Source organism: Leuresthes tenuis, unplaced genomic scaffold (genome assembly GCF_036924035.1).
Source record: "Leuresthes tenuis unplaced genomic scaffold, fLeuTen1.0.hap1 SCAF_7, whole genome shotgun sequence".
In the NCBI taxonomy this organism is placed as follows: domain Eukaryota; kingdom Metazoa; phylum Chordata; class Actinopteri; order Atheriniformes; family Atherinopsidae; genus Leuresthes; species Leuresthes tenuis.
The window spans coordinates 7,079,146-7,097,093 of record NW_027325361.1 but is presented as its reverse complement, the minus strand read 5'-3'; the positions used below and the strand labels follow the sequence as shown (position 1 = coordinate 7,097,093).

General features: G+C 38.1%; 2 protein-coding genes across 2 annotated transcripts in view; one reads left to right on the top strand and one right to left on the bottom strand.

The window, feature by feature from the left end:
- cunh1orf52 (chromosome unknown C1orf52 homolog) overlaps positions 1-531 on the top strand; it is a 156,587-nt gene extending 156,056 nt beyond the window's left edge. Inside the window, exon 4 of the transcript XR_011916917.1 lies at positions 517-531. The gene's annotated coding sequence lies outside the window, so the exon portion shown is untranslated. The remainder of the gene's footprint in view (positions 1-516) is intronic.
- A 2,932-nt stretch (positions 532-3,463) lies between these two features.
- Positions 3,464-17,948, bottom strand: part of LOC140311621 (ephrin type-B receptor 1-like) — an 86,458-nt gene continuing 71,973 nt past the window's right edge. Inside the window, exons 18-20 of the mRNA XM_072389049.1 lie at positions 13,066-13,262; positions 12,792-12,950; positions 3,464-11,749 (exon numbers count right to left, since the gene is read on the bottom strand). Of these exons, the coding sequence (XP_072245150.1) occupies positions 11,638-11,749; positions 12,792-12,950; positions 13,066-13,262 (468 nt within the window). The 3' untranslated portion in view covers positions 3,464-11,637. The remainder of the gene's footprint in view (positions 11,750-12,791; positions 12,951-13,065; positions 13,263-17,948) is intronic.

Here is a 17,948-nt window from a genome sequence, read left to right as displayed (position 1 = left end):
GAGTCAATTATTTATCCCAGAGGTTGTTGGGGGAGGAGAGAAAAGACAGATTTGTGTTGGGGTGAGACTGTTTGAAGATGACTCACTGTGCGGGACACTCACACAAACAAGCTCTTTCATATAGAACCTCCTTCATAACTTCATCTCTCATTTTTCCTCCTCTCTATTTTCTCTTTTAACCTCCTTGTGTCACTCACTCATTCTGCTGGTGATGAAGTCATGCTGCCACGCCTGGTGTTCTGCTCCCTCTCTAACACGCCTGGCCAGGCTTTAGGCTGTCGCTGCTAAAAGCCATTAACCCTGGAAGCCAGGGGGCCGAGGCAACACTCATGGTATCATCCATAAGATATGAGCACCATTTACTTCACCTGGCCTGTTTCTCTAAACACAGATAGTAATGAGACACAGACTGGGTCTTAACTCTCAGAGGCAGAGTATTATGCAGAGTATTATCTTCTGTTAAGTTTAGCTTTGACAACTGAACACTAAGTTGACATAAATGGTTTGGAGGAACAGAAGTTTCAAAAAGGGCAGCATTAGTCACCTATTAATTTTCCTTACTCTACATCAGGCAAGTAAGGCCCTGCTTCAGCTGAGATAGAATCTTTGTTGTAGTGGTCGGTGAAATCTTGTGGTTCAATTCAATTCAATTCTATTTATATAGTGCCAAATTACAACAATTGTCATCTCAAGGCACACTGGTTCACGCTGCTCTGCTTGTTCAGTGGCTTCTGTTTAACTCGATTATCCAACATGGCCTGTCTTTCATCGCTGGGATTAGGTGGAAACAAAAAAAAAATAGAATTGGATCCTGATGAATAAATAATCAGTTGTAAGATCTGGTTTTTAGACAGTGAGGTTGTTTTAATCATAATGGCGCACTATTTTCAGGCTGCTATGATTAAAATACTGACTTATTGAGACAGTTTTTTATTTTTTTCATTTTCAAGCAAATTTAAAAGAAGATGACCGATTTGAATGCAATTCAAATAATGAACAAGAACAATCAAATAACAACTTAAGTGAACTTGCTAACTCCTACTACTCATCCCAAAAAAGGAAAAAAGAAGAAGAGTAAAATAATAACTAAAACTATTTATGCATTTTCTGAAATTGTACTTTCTGAATGCTCTGGCTGACAGATGTGTCCCAGATAAGCTGTGGACAAATGTCACAGCACTGTTCTCATGCTGTGAATCTCCCCATAGTTTGCCACAATCAAAACTACAAACACAAAAAAGGAAGCTGACCACAACACACACATGTTGAGGGAAATGTAGCAGCTGCTCTCAGCTAAAGTGCTGAACATGACAAGTAATGAAGGAAGGCTGAGACGAGTAGAGGATCAACAGGCTAAAAAAGAAAAAGAAAGTGTAGCATACTGAGAATGAGCCTAGTTCAACATCAACACAATGGAAAGTCCCGTTTTGCAATAGACTCATAAGAGGGATTTCTTCAACTCAGCTGATGACCTATGACATCTGCCTCTGAACACTGTTGCTACTGTTTGGCAAAAATTAAGTGGTCTCTTTATAGTAAATTTCATGACATTGTAAATGCACCATTTTGGGAAGAAACTGATAAAAGCTGATAATAAAACACAAATTAAGAGAGCAGGGTGACGGGTGTAATATTTAGCCTTTTGGGTTTGTGGAGAACCTCAAGGATACATACTGGGTCCTTTTTTTGTTGCCACTTTGCTCCCACATGGATCTTTTTAAAAAAAAAAAATTAAAAGACTTAATATATCAGTTTCCTAATAACAACACTGAGATTTACCTACTTGTAAAACCTAATAATGCTTATTCTACAAACTCCCAAGTAAATTATTTAATGTATGCTAAAACATTGCTCTCACAAAATGTTTTCTCACCATTGATGCTCTTTTTCTTTGTTAGTAAAAGCCAGCTTTTTAAAAATTATTCAGCAACCAGCCTCATGACATAAATGTGAACATATCTGAACATGTTATCCCCTATCACTGGCACCATTTTAATTTACCTGGATATGATAAAATTGTAGCTTTTTTTAATGATAGAATTAGTTCCAATAAACCCATTTTGTGAAGTTGTGAACAGTTTTGACTATTCATATCTAAAAGATTTATTTGTAGAAATGGTGCAGTCTCGATGATAGTATTGATTACCAAAACACTGAAAAAGACATAATGTTCTGCAAAAACACGTTTCAGGCAATTATCCAACACTAGCTCAGGAACAGAAGGAGAGATTGTGACCGCACATACACACTTAGTAATATATTGAATCAGTGACAATACCTGGCACCTATTTTAGCTGTGGTGATAGCATGGATCTTCTGTTTGAAGATATCCGTTTGAATCCGATACTTTCATGGGATCTGTTAGGGTGTATCCGAGGACACGTTCATGCAGAAGGAAAAAAAAAGCATTAATTCTGCAAATTCATATGATGGAGAATGTATTTGTTGTATTTCCCTCACAGATGACACATAATATATTTTTCAGTTACACTCTTAGTATATATTCATGGCATCCATTAGCAGTTTGCAGTAGTTCCTATGCCATTTAGTCTGTTTCAAATGAACTCTGACTACTCTGAATAGAACACTGCAGCTGACTCCATAGGCTGTCAGGTAATGGTTGTCTCCTATTGGAAAATTTAGCTTTAAAATTGATTGATTCAATCGGTTTACAGCATCTCATGGTTTTGTAAGTTTTTGGGAATTATATTGCGAGGTCAGTAGTTTTAAAGGTCTTTATTTCTCTGGCCTAAATAATTCAAACTCATTTTGGAAAATTGTAAAGTTTGACATATATGAACAAAGAAAGCATTCAAAAACATGAGTTGCTCTCACATAAAACAAACAAAGAAAAAGACTCTTTGCCACAAATGATTAATTCAGTCTGCTGGCATAAAAGAGGAACTCATTAAGGAGTTTTATTACCTTTCTTATTACTTTTCAGAATGCAGCTGTCTTCCCTAATCTACTAAGAAATTTATCACACAGTACATCAGGAAAAATTTAGGGCTTAAAGTTGCCTGCAGCAGTGAATATTCAACAAAGAGTGCTGCACTATGTGTGTCCTGTACAGTGTTATAAAGAATGTCCAGTTGTGATCTCCCTTGATTTCCTCATTGTTTGGGATCCCACACATTCTTCTGCATGTTACTGTTGTTCACCCAACGTCTCCTTTAGAAAAAACTAATTGCAGTAATAGTCTATATTTCAGCCTGCGCAAGTAGAAGCTAAGATCGACTTTGTAATTTAAGAAGACATAATTTTAAACATTAGTTATGTCTTTTCAGGTTTCAGTATCTATAATTAATACTGTTATTGAGTTTTAACTGTACTTCACTTGCCCAGTTATTTTGAGGCTGACCTCAAACAAAACCATGAGTTTCAGTTTAGGTTTAGTCTGTCCACGATCTTATGCTTAACAGTTAACAGATTTCCAAAACTGATCAATTTGATTAGTCTTCTTTATTGACAAACAGTGCATTGTAAATGTAAGAGTCAGAAAGTTACAGCTACAAACTCACACGCACAATGTACAAACAGTTTTTACTGTACACTGAACAGCACACACACAATATTTCACACACGCACAAAGATGCACATGTGTGCGCATACTCACACTATATTACATTTTCATAATACTAAACAGTGGGATGCTCGGACTATATGAGTATTTTACACCGAAAACAGTATTGTAGGTAAACAGAGAAAAGGCAGACAACAGCTGATTATCTAGCTGTTTTTTTTTCTTTTTTTCCCAAGAAAAAAAAAAAAAACATACATTACACACATCCTGAAAATTATGGCAAGCAATTAGAACAAAAATAAATTACCATGACAAGGTCGAAATTCAGTTCAGGTCAGTGTGATAAAACATTCAATAAAAAGCTCAAAAAGCTTAAGTTGTGGAGCAAATGTTCCTGCACTACGGAAAACAAAACTTTAATGTTCACAGTTATAGGATAAATGTCCGTCAAAACACCTTTTTTCTGCAGAAGTATTAAGAGATGCAAATCTGACAGCCATGTCTGTGGCTTTGTGTGGCACTATGGCTCAGTTGTCTTTTAAACTAATTGCTAATGTGACAAGACTTGCTGATCAGGTAAACTTAATGTTTATCTTAATAATGTGGGGAATAAGAATGCTAATATGTTTTTAATTAGCATTAAACACTAATTGCAGTTGTGACTGATGTAAAGGTATTAGTTTTGCAAATATATGGTCATGAATCGCATCAAAGAAACATTTGAATCTAATGAAGACACTGAAGAAGTCATCATAGTTATTACAACTCATCTCAAGGGGAACATGAACCAAATTTCAAGGCATTCCATCCAATAGCTCAGGAGAAATGTTGGTTGGAAATAAATATATGCATTGCAGTGGGATGAGAGGGCAAGAGAAGGGAAAAACAGCAGGTTTTTATATTGTTGAAGCAGTAAATCTCTGTTCAAAATCAATGGGGAAACATCCTCTGCATGTATTGTGTGTGACAGCAGGACTGTGGTTAGTCTGATGGGACACAAGGAGTATGGCAGGTAGAGAGTAAATATCTTCCTGAAAATTTTGCAACAAAATACTGCCAGGGCTTTTGTGAAAAAGATGTGCCAATACATCCTCAAAAGATTTGAGTTCAAAATGTTTTTAAAAAGAGTACATCTAAAATAGAATGACTGCCTACCTTTAAACTGTTCAAAGGAAAGAGTGTGAAAGTGGACTGGAAGCAGAGTGAGTTATTCAGACAGGTTATGGGCATTAGGAGAAAACGGAGGATGGTTGGGTAGAGCAGAGAGAGAAAGACAAAAAGAGAGTAATCTCTCCACACCCAGCCTCATTTTTATTCAAACACAAGATGAGCTTTGCCTCTCACCCCTCCTCCTCCCATTCCATTCCTATTCTGTTACCCTTCCCTCCTCATCCTTGTCCCTTCTATTCCCTGTACTTTTTCACTCTTCATAATTCACCTGCTCACATTCCCAGCCTTACTTGTAGTTATTACACCAGAGTGGAGAAAGCAGCACCATCTAACCAGGTTAAGATATACATCAAATTAAAAGAAAAATCCACCCTAAAGCACTTGGAGGAGAGTCACCCTGCATTTGCCAGCCTGCTTTGTTGTTTAGAGTTCTATTTTTCTGTACTCTCTGTGTCATGATTTAATCTAAAACGTCAGCAGTAAATGTCAGATTTTGGTGTCAGTTCATCAGAATCACAGAGGAAGGGCTTTTGTCTGCAGCTGCCATTTGTACAGTCATTCAGAAATGAACATCGAGAAACATTTTTCCCCTCATAGTCTCCACTGACAGTAATCCCAGCCTACTGCAGCGCATTTCAGCAGCATAAAACGAGTTTAACAAATGAGATGAGCTGTGGTCGCACACACACTCATGTTCACATACTGGTCAGATGCTGTCTGTCCATACAGAGAAACAAGTTTCAACAAACTGAAACAGCATTATGTAACATGCTGTGACATGATTATGGCCCAATAGATAAGATGACAAACAAAAAAACTTCAATGACATTCTTTTCTTTTACCTTCACCTTAAAACAATAGCTGTTCTCCAAATCCATGTTTCCGTATATCTTTTTCATGGGAGGCTTCCTGTTTTCCTGCATACACAAGCATGAGTGATGTCATCCACATTACGGCCAGTGGCACTAACATGCCAAGAAGCACAGGTACTGTATGCAACAGCAAAGGCAGGAAGCACTGCTGGGAAATTAAAGTGCTGAATTCAAGCCAGTCAATATACAGAGCAGTTATTACACTTCTCAACTCTTAAACTCAAAAGTAGTCTATCAAGCATACTACATGCAAAGGGAATAACAACAATAAAGTTGACATGCACTGAGGTTCTGTCTTACTCTGGTGTATACACCCAATCAGTCCTTAGGCTGCCAAGTGCCATCTTTATTCTTCTGCATTTTTTTCTGTGTGAGAAGTGATTGGCATATACAGGTTTGTAATACTGAACTGAAATGACACACCAGATGGTTTGCTACAAGGAACCATCTGGGAAGAGTTTGTATGAAAGTGTTAGAAAAATGGCAAACGCTTTAAAAAAATACTTGGCAGGTGATTGGATGAACCATCTGTCTATCGCTGCCTGTCATAAGCAAACTTCATCCAAACAAATTAACACAAAGCGATCAGTGATGTCAGTTTGTGAATCAAGCATTTACCTTGGTCTTAGACTTTAAATGAACTGTGGACAAAGTCACAGAGATGTCACTCACTGGTTTCTAACTGCTCTTAAAGCCTCAAATTCAGCACTTGATACTTGAAAGCTGATAAGATAAATGTATGTATATCTGAGGATACAAAATATTCACTATGCGAAAAACAGATCAGCGGGAGTAACCCTTGCAAATGATACCATAGTGAATTATGGAGCAGACTGATCTCACAGAAAGTAGTGCAAAAGATCTGTTGAAAACGCATTAATATCACAATCCATAGTTGTAAATTGAGACATGGGAACTTGTCTCTGTGTGGCTGTTTTTCTATGGTAATGTAGAGAAGATCTAAAATTTTCATTGTAACATATAGTCCTAAACATTACCGTGACTATCTTCTTTCAACTCTTAATCCTTGCCATGGGTGGGAATGCAGTACAAAAGGAAGCAATGGTGAGTGTGAGAGGAAGTAGAGAAGTGCAAGGATTGTGTAAAACGTAAAATAGTGATCTCTTGCATAGAAGTCCATCAATTAGCACCTTCCACCATCACCTCCTTCTTCCTTTTACACATTTGTGGCTAAATCAACAATGATGAGATGTTACAGAAGTTATGACGCAGCAAGACTTAAAATGCCAACATACTTTTGAATCGAGATTTCAGCTGCATTTCAATGGGGAAAAGAGTAAGGAAAATAAGCAGCTGTATAATCTTGAGACTTTTTGTTGAACTGCAACATTTTCAGCTGTTGATCTACATAGCTATTTCATGTTCTGCCAGGAGATCAGGTTGCATTAACAGATTTCTGGGACCCTGTGCCTAGTGGCCCTCTGTGGTCTGGCACTTCCACATTAGTTTGAAATCTGACAGTGAATTAATCTTACTATTTGATTCACAGCATATGTATGATTAGGGTCTGGAGAAGAGTGAAAATATATTTTCTAATGAGAAAAGCCTTCAGTCAGTACAATCTCATACACAGTTCGAATATGCCACTTAACCACACCGCTGTACTTGTCATAATATACATGCGTTATTACCTAAAGTATTGCCATAAATCTGTGGACTGTATGGGAAAACGTTCAAAACATTCTGCCACCTCTAACTTTCTCTGTGGGAGATTATTCAGTGTAACCGAGTTCATTGAACAAACGTTATCTTTAAGTTACCTAAATGGTGATTTTGTTAGATGACGCTGCACCCACAAATTCATGATGTTATGAAAGCAACTGTGCATTAAAGCAATTTTAAGACACAGTCTTAAAGGGCTAATTGTCAGTCACAAATTGTGATGCGTTTAGTCATCTGACATATATGTGAAAAAACGCATTCACAATGTATGTGAATGAGAGCAGCTATATGGTGCAATAATTAACTTTGGAGTACATATTAGTCCAGCTGAGTATATAGATATGCAGGAATAAATCAAGCTATTATCAAATTATCTGGATGTGAAATTCTAGTTTGGATATGCTTAATTTTGTACCATTTCAGTTGAACTAACATGTTTACATGCATTTTAAAAGTTGGGTTTTGGTCTAACACAATAATTAGTTGGGTTTTTTTGTGCCATGTAAACAAGCCTATTAGTTGATGTGTGTCAACCCAGTTTTGACTGTTCTGGTTTAAAAGTCTAAAAACTTTTTTTTTCTCCTCTTTCTTTGAACCCCCACTTAAAACCTGCCTGAAAATGCAGGTAAAGCTTTATGCCTAGAAAAATGGAATCTCTTGTGATTGTGAAGACTGAACAGCCACATCACAAAGCTAATGTGGCTAATTTAAGCCTAGGTGGGAAAATATGTAACCATCTACACTGTTTATGTTTATGCATTTGGCAGATGCTTTTATCCAAAGAGACTTACAGATAGGCAGATATGGTAAGGGGGTCTTTCCTAAGGACCCCTGGTGGAGGTAGTACCTTTCATGCAGTGGATTTGAACCCAGGTCTCCCACACAAAAGTTAGCAATCATACCACTACACTCAAGCTGAGTGGGAAATATTTGGACCTAACTGCGACCAAAAGTTTGTGGCAGAATGTACGAGTGCATGTGGTATGTGTCCAACTGCAACAAAACAACAAACAAACAAACAACAAAACATCTGATCTTTTATCATCTTTTCAGCTCTGTGGTACTTCACACTATTAAGTGTGAATGTAAACCAAGAAAGTTTTTGTTGTTGAAAAAAAAAAAAAAATGGCTTTGCAAAAGTATTATGAGAAAGAAAAAGAACACCACAACGCACAATGAACTGCTTTGTACTGAATGAATGATGCGGTACACAGTGATGCATGTCAGAGAAATGGGGTTTTCATTTCAGCAGTGATCAAAGCGGTGTGTAAGTATAGATCTAAAACCCATTTACATTACATTTTCCCATCATATAGACCGAAATAGTGACATAATTACAAATTGCATATAGAGTTCAAAATGTTTTTTTGCAGCTTTGAGGAGCTCCATGCTGAAATTTGGGGTGTTCCATAGTATGAACACTTTGTGTTGTGTAGTAATAACCTGGGACACAGCTAGTGTCTAAGGGAAACATATTCTTTTGAAGAAAAAAAAAAAGTATTTGACATTTTTTGAGTTCTTTTAAAAGAAATTCCTCAAAAAATTTTGCCACAACTTAAAAAGGAGAAAAAGAAAAATGAATAGAATGTGTACTTTAGTCCTGAATTAGAACAGAGTATGTACTCAGATAGTGTTTTAGCTCTGCATGGCCACAGTTTTGTTTAAACACAAACACAGAACAAATGTTCACTTTTTAGGCAACAGACCAAGGGTGGATTTAACTTTTTAAAAATATCTCAGAACACAAGCCTGCCTTTCCCATGAACTCCTACGACTGTTCATCTTTTCACAGTGCATGATTTGTCCAGTAAAAAGTCCTGGTGAATATTTCTGCTCAAACTCTGACACGTCATTCTATCCATCCATCCTTAAAACATGCAGCCAGTTATCTCTGCCTGTTTTTTTTCCCCCCAAACACTGACACAGTAACATGTGAAATGTCTTTAAAAGCTCATTCCAAACTTGTTACAAAGAAAGAAAAATCAAGCAAGTGACATATCACACTTAGCAACAGATGTTACATAATGTAGCAAGATGCCCGCCCGTGATGATAACTTTAATTTCTTCTGCACAACTTCTGTTTTTCTTTTTTGAGGTGTCATTCAATATGAGCTTTTAGGCACACTAGTTGTCTCATTTTGTATTAAACCTCTGAGCCATCACTGACAGTTTTTCCAGAGGCATCTATTTACAACAAATTATACATCTGAACAACAGACGTGCTCCCAGTTGATCTCAGTACTTCCTGATTAAAATGTTCAATGAGGTACTGTTGCCAGGCAACAAATGCAATTGCGCTGTCAGAGAAGAGTTTCAGAAAAAACTGAAACAGAAATGTTTGGAGGTTTGAAACGGCCACAGACCTCCCAATGTCACAATGTTCATAAATGAAAAGACTTCGGGGCATCCCACCAGTGGAGAGCAGTGGTGCGAAACAAACACAAACAGTGTTCTGCAGCAGTGAAAGCAAACTGAACACTCGCTTTCTCTCACTGTGAGCCAGGCTCGCAGTCGATGATAAATAAAACCATAACGTATAATCACAGCTACTGACTGGTAATCCTTGAGATGTGGGTGCACACGCATGACCAGAGGTTTGGGCTGAAGGCAGAGCGAGGCTGCTGTTGTTTCACAGCTGGTAATCCGCTCAGTGCTAAGATAAAAGTGCTTCTCCACTAGAGTGCCTGCAGTGAGATCAGACCTTCTTGATATTGCACTTTGAGAGGACTAGCAATATAAACATCAAATTAAGTACTGACGTGAAAAATGAACAGCTAATTTCCCTTTGAACCCAAAGCATTTAACTTTTTATTGCTTTCTTGTAAGATCTTTCCTCTGTCACAAATCAATATTGCAAATGTGGGAAAAGCTTCCTGTCCATAGATAAGATAATGGATAGATCACTTCACTCAGTTTCATCTACAAATTGGCACTACCATTATTAATCAGACATGTCAATCTAGATTTGAGAGATTAAAAACAGACCCTGACAACAAGGACATGTCCAGCAGCCAGTGAATAAAAGAAATGAATGAATGCAAAGAACTCTGCCAGGCTGCCTGCTGTAGAGTGATGATTGCCATCTGGATGGCAGCCATACACTTTGGACAGAAGTGAGATTTGCTCTGTGCATGGACAGAACGTGAGCATTGGATTTCTGGTTTGTTCGTGCACTGTATTAATGCTTGAATGGCTGTCAGCTTTAGGATTTGCAGCTAAATCACAAGAAGATTAGATGAAAATACCTTTTGAGATTCAGTGGACACTGCACTGCGTTCACAACAGTTGCTTTTGAGTAGCTGATAATGCTTCAATCCACAAAGTCCTTTAAGATGCTTTTTTCCTCGATACCTCCAAGCATAAAAGTTATTTGCATCCTCGCCTGAAACAACATCACTTCTGGTTAATATTTATTATCTGATTCTATTGCCAGACCCAGTTCTGTAACTTCGCTCAGAGGGCATTTGATTGTAAAACAACATCCATCATGAGTTCTTTCTAAAATAAGTACTTTATGTAGGCCAGGCCTTGCAAAGGTGTCCATGTGGAAAGTACAAAAACAGAACAGTGAAACTTAATTTTCTATGTTGTCTGCATTGATGAGGCCAGAGGGGAAGAAAAAAAAAATCACAAAAAGTCTCAAATACTCCCATGACATTATACTGTCAGATACTGTTGGCTAAAGTTAAAGTAATCAAGCAAGTGGGAAATAAACTTTCCACTTCATAATATATACACACTCTTCAATATGAAGATAGATCTTCAAAAAGGTCCAATTTAAACAGCTGACTCATGTCTGGATTCAAATTATAGCAATTTTCACCAACGTGACACAGAACTAACAACACGACATGCTGCAGATCTTTTCTTCAGAAGCAGGCTTTTGGTCCAGTTTGTGTCCCTTCCTAGACATGTCTTCTTAGCCAGTTTCTTCTTCACAGTAGTGTGTTTGCGTGAATTATCCTTAAAAAACAAAATTAAAAGAAATAAAACACAAAACATCTCCTTTCAAACAGGCTGGTAAATAAAAGGCTCGTTGAGCAGATTCGGAGTGATTTTGGGGTGAAACTTGATGTAGCCCCAAATTCAGGGACTAGTTCTGCATTTTCCACAGTGTCACTTATTTTATTTTTTTAATGTTCAACAAATATCACATGTCAATGAAATTCCAGGAGGTATTCCAACTTTAGAAGCTAAATCGGCATGAGAGGTCTGTCCAGTGACTGCAAGACAAATCTGTCCATTCCCAGAAATGGCCAACATGATTGTAAAATTTTGAAATTGAGATTTCTGAATGCAGAAAACTGATGTATGTGGGTTAAAGAGAATTGTAGGACGACACCATGTTTGTTCATAGACTGAACACTGGTTGAATATTCTAAAATGTGCCTACACAGATTCAGTAGGAGACTGGTCATCGATGTGGTGCCTCATTGACTGTACACTGGTCAGTATTTTCTTCTGGTGTCCAGCAAGGGACACCCCGATCCTTTGCAGATCTCTGTGAAAACACAAAAAGTCAAATGAGGCTGCATCATCAGTGAGTCACAGTTAGCTGCTGTGTGTAGGTTTTTACTCAGAAATCATCTGAGTGCGTTGATCATATGCAGAAAATTAGCCAGTGTAAATACTGACATTCTGAATAAGCACAGCATGAACAACTAACAGGACTATATTTCTATCTATGAATCTGCTTAAATGCATATATATATATATATATATATATATATAACAGAAGTTTGAAATTCTAATTAAACACACATGCCGTAATAAATTTGTGCTGCAAAGCGAAATTAAGATCACAAGAAATCTGAGTCCAGGCAGGTTGTCCATCTGTTAATTCCCCAGGTAGCCATTCACTCTGCATGAAGAGTCTTAAATAAAGTTAACTGGCTCATCAACCTGATAGCTACCTTCTTTACACTAGTACCATTTCAAATATACCCAATTACTCCCTTTGGCAAAATGTACCCTCTGCGTTTGACCTATTTTAAGCATTTTAGAGGCAATGAGCAGACACTGTGCAGCTCATCATTACTAGCTCCAGGTCTGATGCTGGTGTCTTAGTCAAAGCACCAAGAGCTAGTGCCATCCACTGCCACAAGATTATGGTAGCCATGGTCAGCTGCTGTCGTGTGGCACATTTTGTAAGTCACTTGATTATTTTCTATTTTGCAAGTTCAAGGGTTAGGCAGGAAAAAAAACAAAACTATCAAATTGATACAATCATCATGGATAAAATGTACCTATGGTACATTTACTAATGAGTAACCAAGATTAAAAGTGGATCACCATTTATTTTCCCAAGACAAATTGACATTATGTAGTTGCACATGAAGCATATAAAGCATTGTATGCCACGACAAATTGATTAAAAAAGTATGGGAATGAATATGATAGCTAGTCAAGACATTTCATGAAACAGACGAGCATTCACAGCCAACCAGCTGCATAACCAGAACCATGCCGATTTGGCAGCACGAACAGTGTGAGATGCAGGTCGAGTTGATAAGAGACTAAAACAGTTTACTGGGTAGACATACTCAGCTGTGATTTGTGTGATGAGTGGCAAAGAAGTGAAGCCTGAGCCAATGAAGGAATCTCGATACTGGGTCATCTTCAGTGCAGCCAGCCAGTCTTCCACTGAGCTCACGCTGCTAAGGTCTGGAGCGGCCCGGTCTAACAAGGGATGTTGGGTAGGACTGCAGAGAGTAGATATGAGAAGGTGGACTTAAAATATCAGCTGTATCACATACACAGAGGGAAGACTGAAAAAAGGGTGTTTGTGCATGTAAATGAGTTTGTATCTCTGCTCACCCGGGGACTGTGTTGTTGGTACCGGTTTTGAGAGACGCAGGGTTGCGTATCATTTTGTCCAACATGCTGACAATATCAGGAAATTTGGGCCGTGCATTCCTGTCTTTCTGCCAGCAATCCAGCATCAGTTGGTGCAGCACCACTGGACAGTCCATGGGGGCTGGCAGCCTGAAATCTTGCTCTATGGCGTTTATCACCTGGTTCACAGCAGGAGCAGAGAACAGGGAAAAGGGTTTGATCAGTATCATCATGCAGCATAGGCAAAGATTGAGTAAGCATATATATATATCCCTGCCCTTTGAATATCATCGTAATTCTGTAGTAACCGTCTTTATCTCTAACATTAAACCAAAGTTTCAGTCATACAATCTCACCAGAATCAGAATTTAGACGAAGTGTGGAGCCAAACCCAAATATGCTATTTGGAAAGATAAAATTGTCACTGCACTCACTTTTCCTCATGTGGGTGCAGTGGTAAGCTTGTGCTGACAGTCTGCTCAGTAGTGGATGGGGCTGGGAGTGTTTGAATGTTGAACTTTTCTCATGTTTGTACTTGTAGAGGATTGCGCCTACATCACTGTTCTACTGGACAGCCCCCTGAATAGCAAAGGATTCATTGTGGTCTCCGTTGCTAGCGGTTAGGATAAGAGTATAAAAAGTAAATATCACCTCAAATTTTAGGCTGTTCCTCTCGATAGGGATCATTGCAACCTGTAGACACTGCAGCCGATGAAGCCATGGATAAAAGAATGATAAAATTTAAAGATAGTGCTGAAAAGTTGAGGAGTGAACAAAAAGGCCTTTGAGGCAGGCGCACTGAAGTGCCTCAAAATGATTAACTTTTTGTTGTTGTTGTCACTTCTGCTTGGATGGCAGTGACATGGGTGAGACAGACAGCAGAGACGAGAGCAACCGGCATCAAATCGAGCAGAACACTTCTGAGTCAGAGCCAGTTCAGTCCCCAGAGACCAGAGTAGTTAACGGATAAGGTTGAATGAGATGACAGGGCTTGTCTGGTTTTTGGAAATATCAGCTGAGGTAGTGTTGTGAAGCATCACAGGCAAGTGACATTAAACGATAAAGGGACTGTATTTCTGTTGTGCTTTACTGGTCTAGTTGACCACTGAAAGTGCTTTTACGCTACAAACCACATTCACTCATTCGCACACACACTTGCAAAGCATTGTCTTAGTCTATACAGTGTTACAGCCTACACACTGTATTTCTCTATCATACACACACACACATTTACACACTTCAGCACATGGTCCAGGGAAGCCAGGATCAACCCAGCAAATGTCCGATTGGGAGATAACTGCTCTTCCTCTTGAGCTAAGACTGCCCCCAATTAACCTGTTGACATAATGTAGGGTACTAAAATTAAATTCTAACACTTCATATTTTTCTGATAGTGCCATGTTTTCATACTTATTACTCAAACAGGCTGACAATGATCCAGATGTTTACAGAGATCAGAACTCGATGCACCATGAAACTGTTTTATTGTACTTTGCTTTTTGGTGCAGATAGAAATATTTTTCACATCCTCCCAATTCTAATTTGTATTGCAATGGCGTGGAAAGTGTTTTTGTTGCCCTAAAAAAGTACAGGCTGTATAATCTTATTCTATTTTTGTAAACTCTCATTTACAGATGGCCGTGGCCCCTGCAAAGCTTTGGATCCGTTCACTGTCATTTATTTATTCCACTCAAGGGCTCTGTTGAGGTAATTACTTTACCTGAGAAAAACTAAATGGCTAGTGTAAGTTGTCAAAAGGCTAATTTTAAAATAAATAAGATCAAATTAATTTTGTGATGTACTGTACTCCCAGACCCACAACAAAACATTCTTCTGCAGAGTGGTCCACCCACTGTCTGGATGGTGCTGTGTGTTAACAGTTTCCCACATCAGACTAAGAAAATGCACCCAGTTTTAAACCTGATTAAACACGTTTATTGATAGGGTTGATGAAGAACACAAACCATTTATCATATTCAATTCTACATGTACATGTTCTGAATATGTAGGAGGAAAAACTGAAGTTTTAGGACTATTTTCAACTTTATTCCCCATAAAGAACCAAATGATCACTTCACTTTCCCAGACTTCCACATAATGTCCATCTTTTATTTAAATTTACAGTGATTTGAATGTGTAAAATTCTTTTTTGTGATGGCAGTCCTTCAGAGAATCATAATTACTGGCGACTAAAATGATGAAGCTCAACAAACCATCTCAGCAGCTTTCAACACACTGTTTCGGCTTTACAGTCCTCAGTGTTGCTGCTTTTGTTCATCCTCATCTGTATCATTTCCAGACACACCAGGTTGCTGGCACCACGTCTGTACATCTGCTCAGTCTGAAATACATTTTCATCTAGAGGCCATGATGGGGTCAGATTGGTAATAGACCTTTTAAAGGCCTGGGACAGCTGCTATATTAAGTGTAGAAATCTTCTGAATGTTCCATCAGACAGTTTGATCAATTTGACACCAAAATAACTTATCAAGATTGCAGTCATCTTGAAAGGACACAGCCTTTTATGTACATCTTGGTGTAAGTAGCCTGCAGACACGTGTGCAGGGAAGAAACATGATATGCTATACTGTATACTAAATGTTTATTCTTATGATCATTTTAACAAGAAGACACAGTGAAGGAAGTAACCAATCCGTAAGACTCAGAGACAGTGGACACAAGTAGTTTAAGGTTTGCAACAAAACAAAGCAGCTGAAGTCCGTATTTCTCTCAGGAAATTACACAGAATTTGAAGGAGTTTATTGTGTACTGTTAGGAGAATCTAAAAAGGTAACATTTTCTTTCTGTACTGAAGGGCAGACATTTTTTCAGAAATATTTCCAATTACCTAAAATATGCAGTAGGCTCAAATGATGATTTGAAGGTACAGAGTCCAAAGGGGCTGAAACATAATTCTGACCGAGTTACATATAAATAAAAATGAAAAAAACCACTGCATGCAGTAAATTGATCACTAATCCGCCTTCTCCGTCCTGTATCCATCTCTCAAACACACACTTTCTCACCATGAGACTGAGTCCTTTTCTTTAAGTTTCATCTTGGTTGTCTAAAATCCTCTGAACTGCATTCTGTAAATATTCAATTTTAAACTGTCATACTCCAGATACTCAGTATAGTATAGCAGTATAGCGAAATCTTCATGATCGAAGTGATGGGTAGCAAAATGCAGCCATGAAAGTACAAGAGGATCACAGAGGTGCCCTGCTGTCTTCCGATTAGTATTCCTTTAATCTTTCTGCGATTACTTAATAGTGTCGATAACACTGAAAACACACAAACAAACCACCTTTATAGCAAAACATTTTGGTGGAGACATATCCAAAGATCCAGTTTTTTCTACCTTTTTGGTTTGTTGGTGAAGCCTGAGAAAAGAATAGCACATGTAACTGAGGCAATTCATTTGTTTTGACCACAGTGTACTCCACTGCTACAACACAGTTTAAAGTCACGTAACTGTGCTTAAAATGACTTTTGCTTGTAAAATACCAAATGGAAAATAGTAGAAATGTCAGGGCTATGGTGAGGCATCCTGTAACAGGGACTGCAGGTCATGTTGGGCTCAGAGGGTTGATGAGTGCAAATGTTTGCAGGACGAGAGGATTAGATATTCATAATGAATCTGGTAGGTGCTGTTCAGTATTAGAAACCCTGAAGCAAAGGGCGGGGTTGCCTACTGGAGGGATTAGATCAGGATCTAGTAACTTGAAAATGTCTGTTTGTGTTCAGATGAAGAACGGGGTTAAACATTGCAGATTTCTGGGTTTTTTTGTTTTCTTTTGGTGTGTTTAAAACAAGCGAACATTTAATAACTGAGATATGGATAAGAGGGGAAAATGTTTTTTCAGAAACGTCATCTTGTGATGCAAATTCAATAACTTGCTCTGTGGTGCTTGTTGTGGGTATTAAAGGAATGAAAGATGCAGCACTAACTCACATACTCCAGTGGCTGGTTGAAGGACACTGTTTGGGTAAAGAAGTTTTTACAGCTCCTTGGGGATTTCAGTGATTAACATGGGTGGATTTTACAGAACAATCTTGCCAAGATCAGCCTTTTTTACAAACTAGGATTAGTTAAGAGGATCCAATTTCCATTTGAGAACCTGATCCAGACACAGCGTGCAGCCACATAGCGTAACGAGATATTCATCTCTAAGCAGCAGCAACGTCTCCTGCAGCCTCTGATATCGAGGGGAGAAGTCTGATTTCATGATGCCAGTGCAGGTACTGAGATTGATGAGGCTCTTTCAAGGATTTTCTGTCAAAACTTTCAGGCAGGTTTTATTTTCTTCAGAGAGGGTATGTGTCGCACAGTTTAGAATGCGTCATATGTGTTATTGTGAACATCACAAACATTCAAACTCAAAGAAACCACCTCCTTTGCTGCTCTAAAAAAAATTAATTAAATATCAAGTTCTGCAATTATTGTCTGAAATTATTCCGCCCCCTGAGCCAGAAAGATAAAAATAATTTTTTTTAAATGTCTCCGTAGCTTTAATTATGATGGTTATTATGTTTAAAACTCCCAATGTGTTGTGCCCTGATGGCTTTAAATGTGCCATCTAACATGTTCATTATTTGTTAAGTCAAAGATAATATCTGTCTTGCAGCTTTCATGCATCAGTAATCCAATTACTATCATCTGTCTTGTCACCGGCTTCCACATTCTTTAAAGGTCCAATCAGTTGCTTGATAGCTTTGCAAATGAAAGACAGTAACATACAGTATATAATTTCAAAGTTTGCCTGGATGACAAATAATGTTTTTTATTTTTTTATTTCTTCAAATGAGAATGACATTCACCTCTAATCATGCATGAGGTCAGTCAGTTTATAAAATATATAACA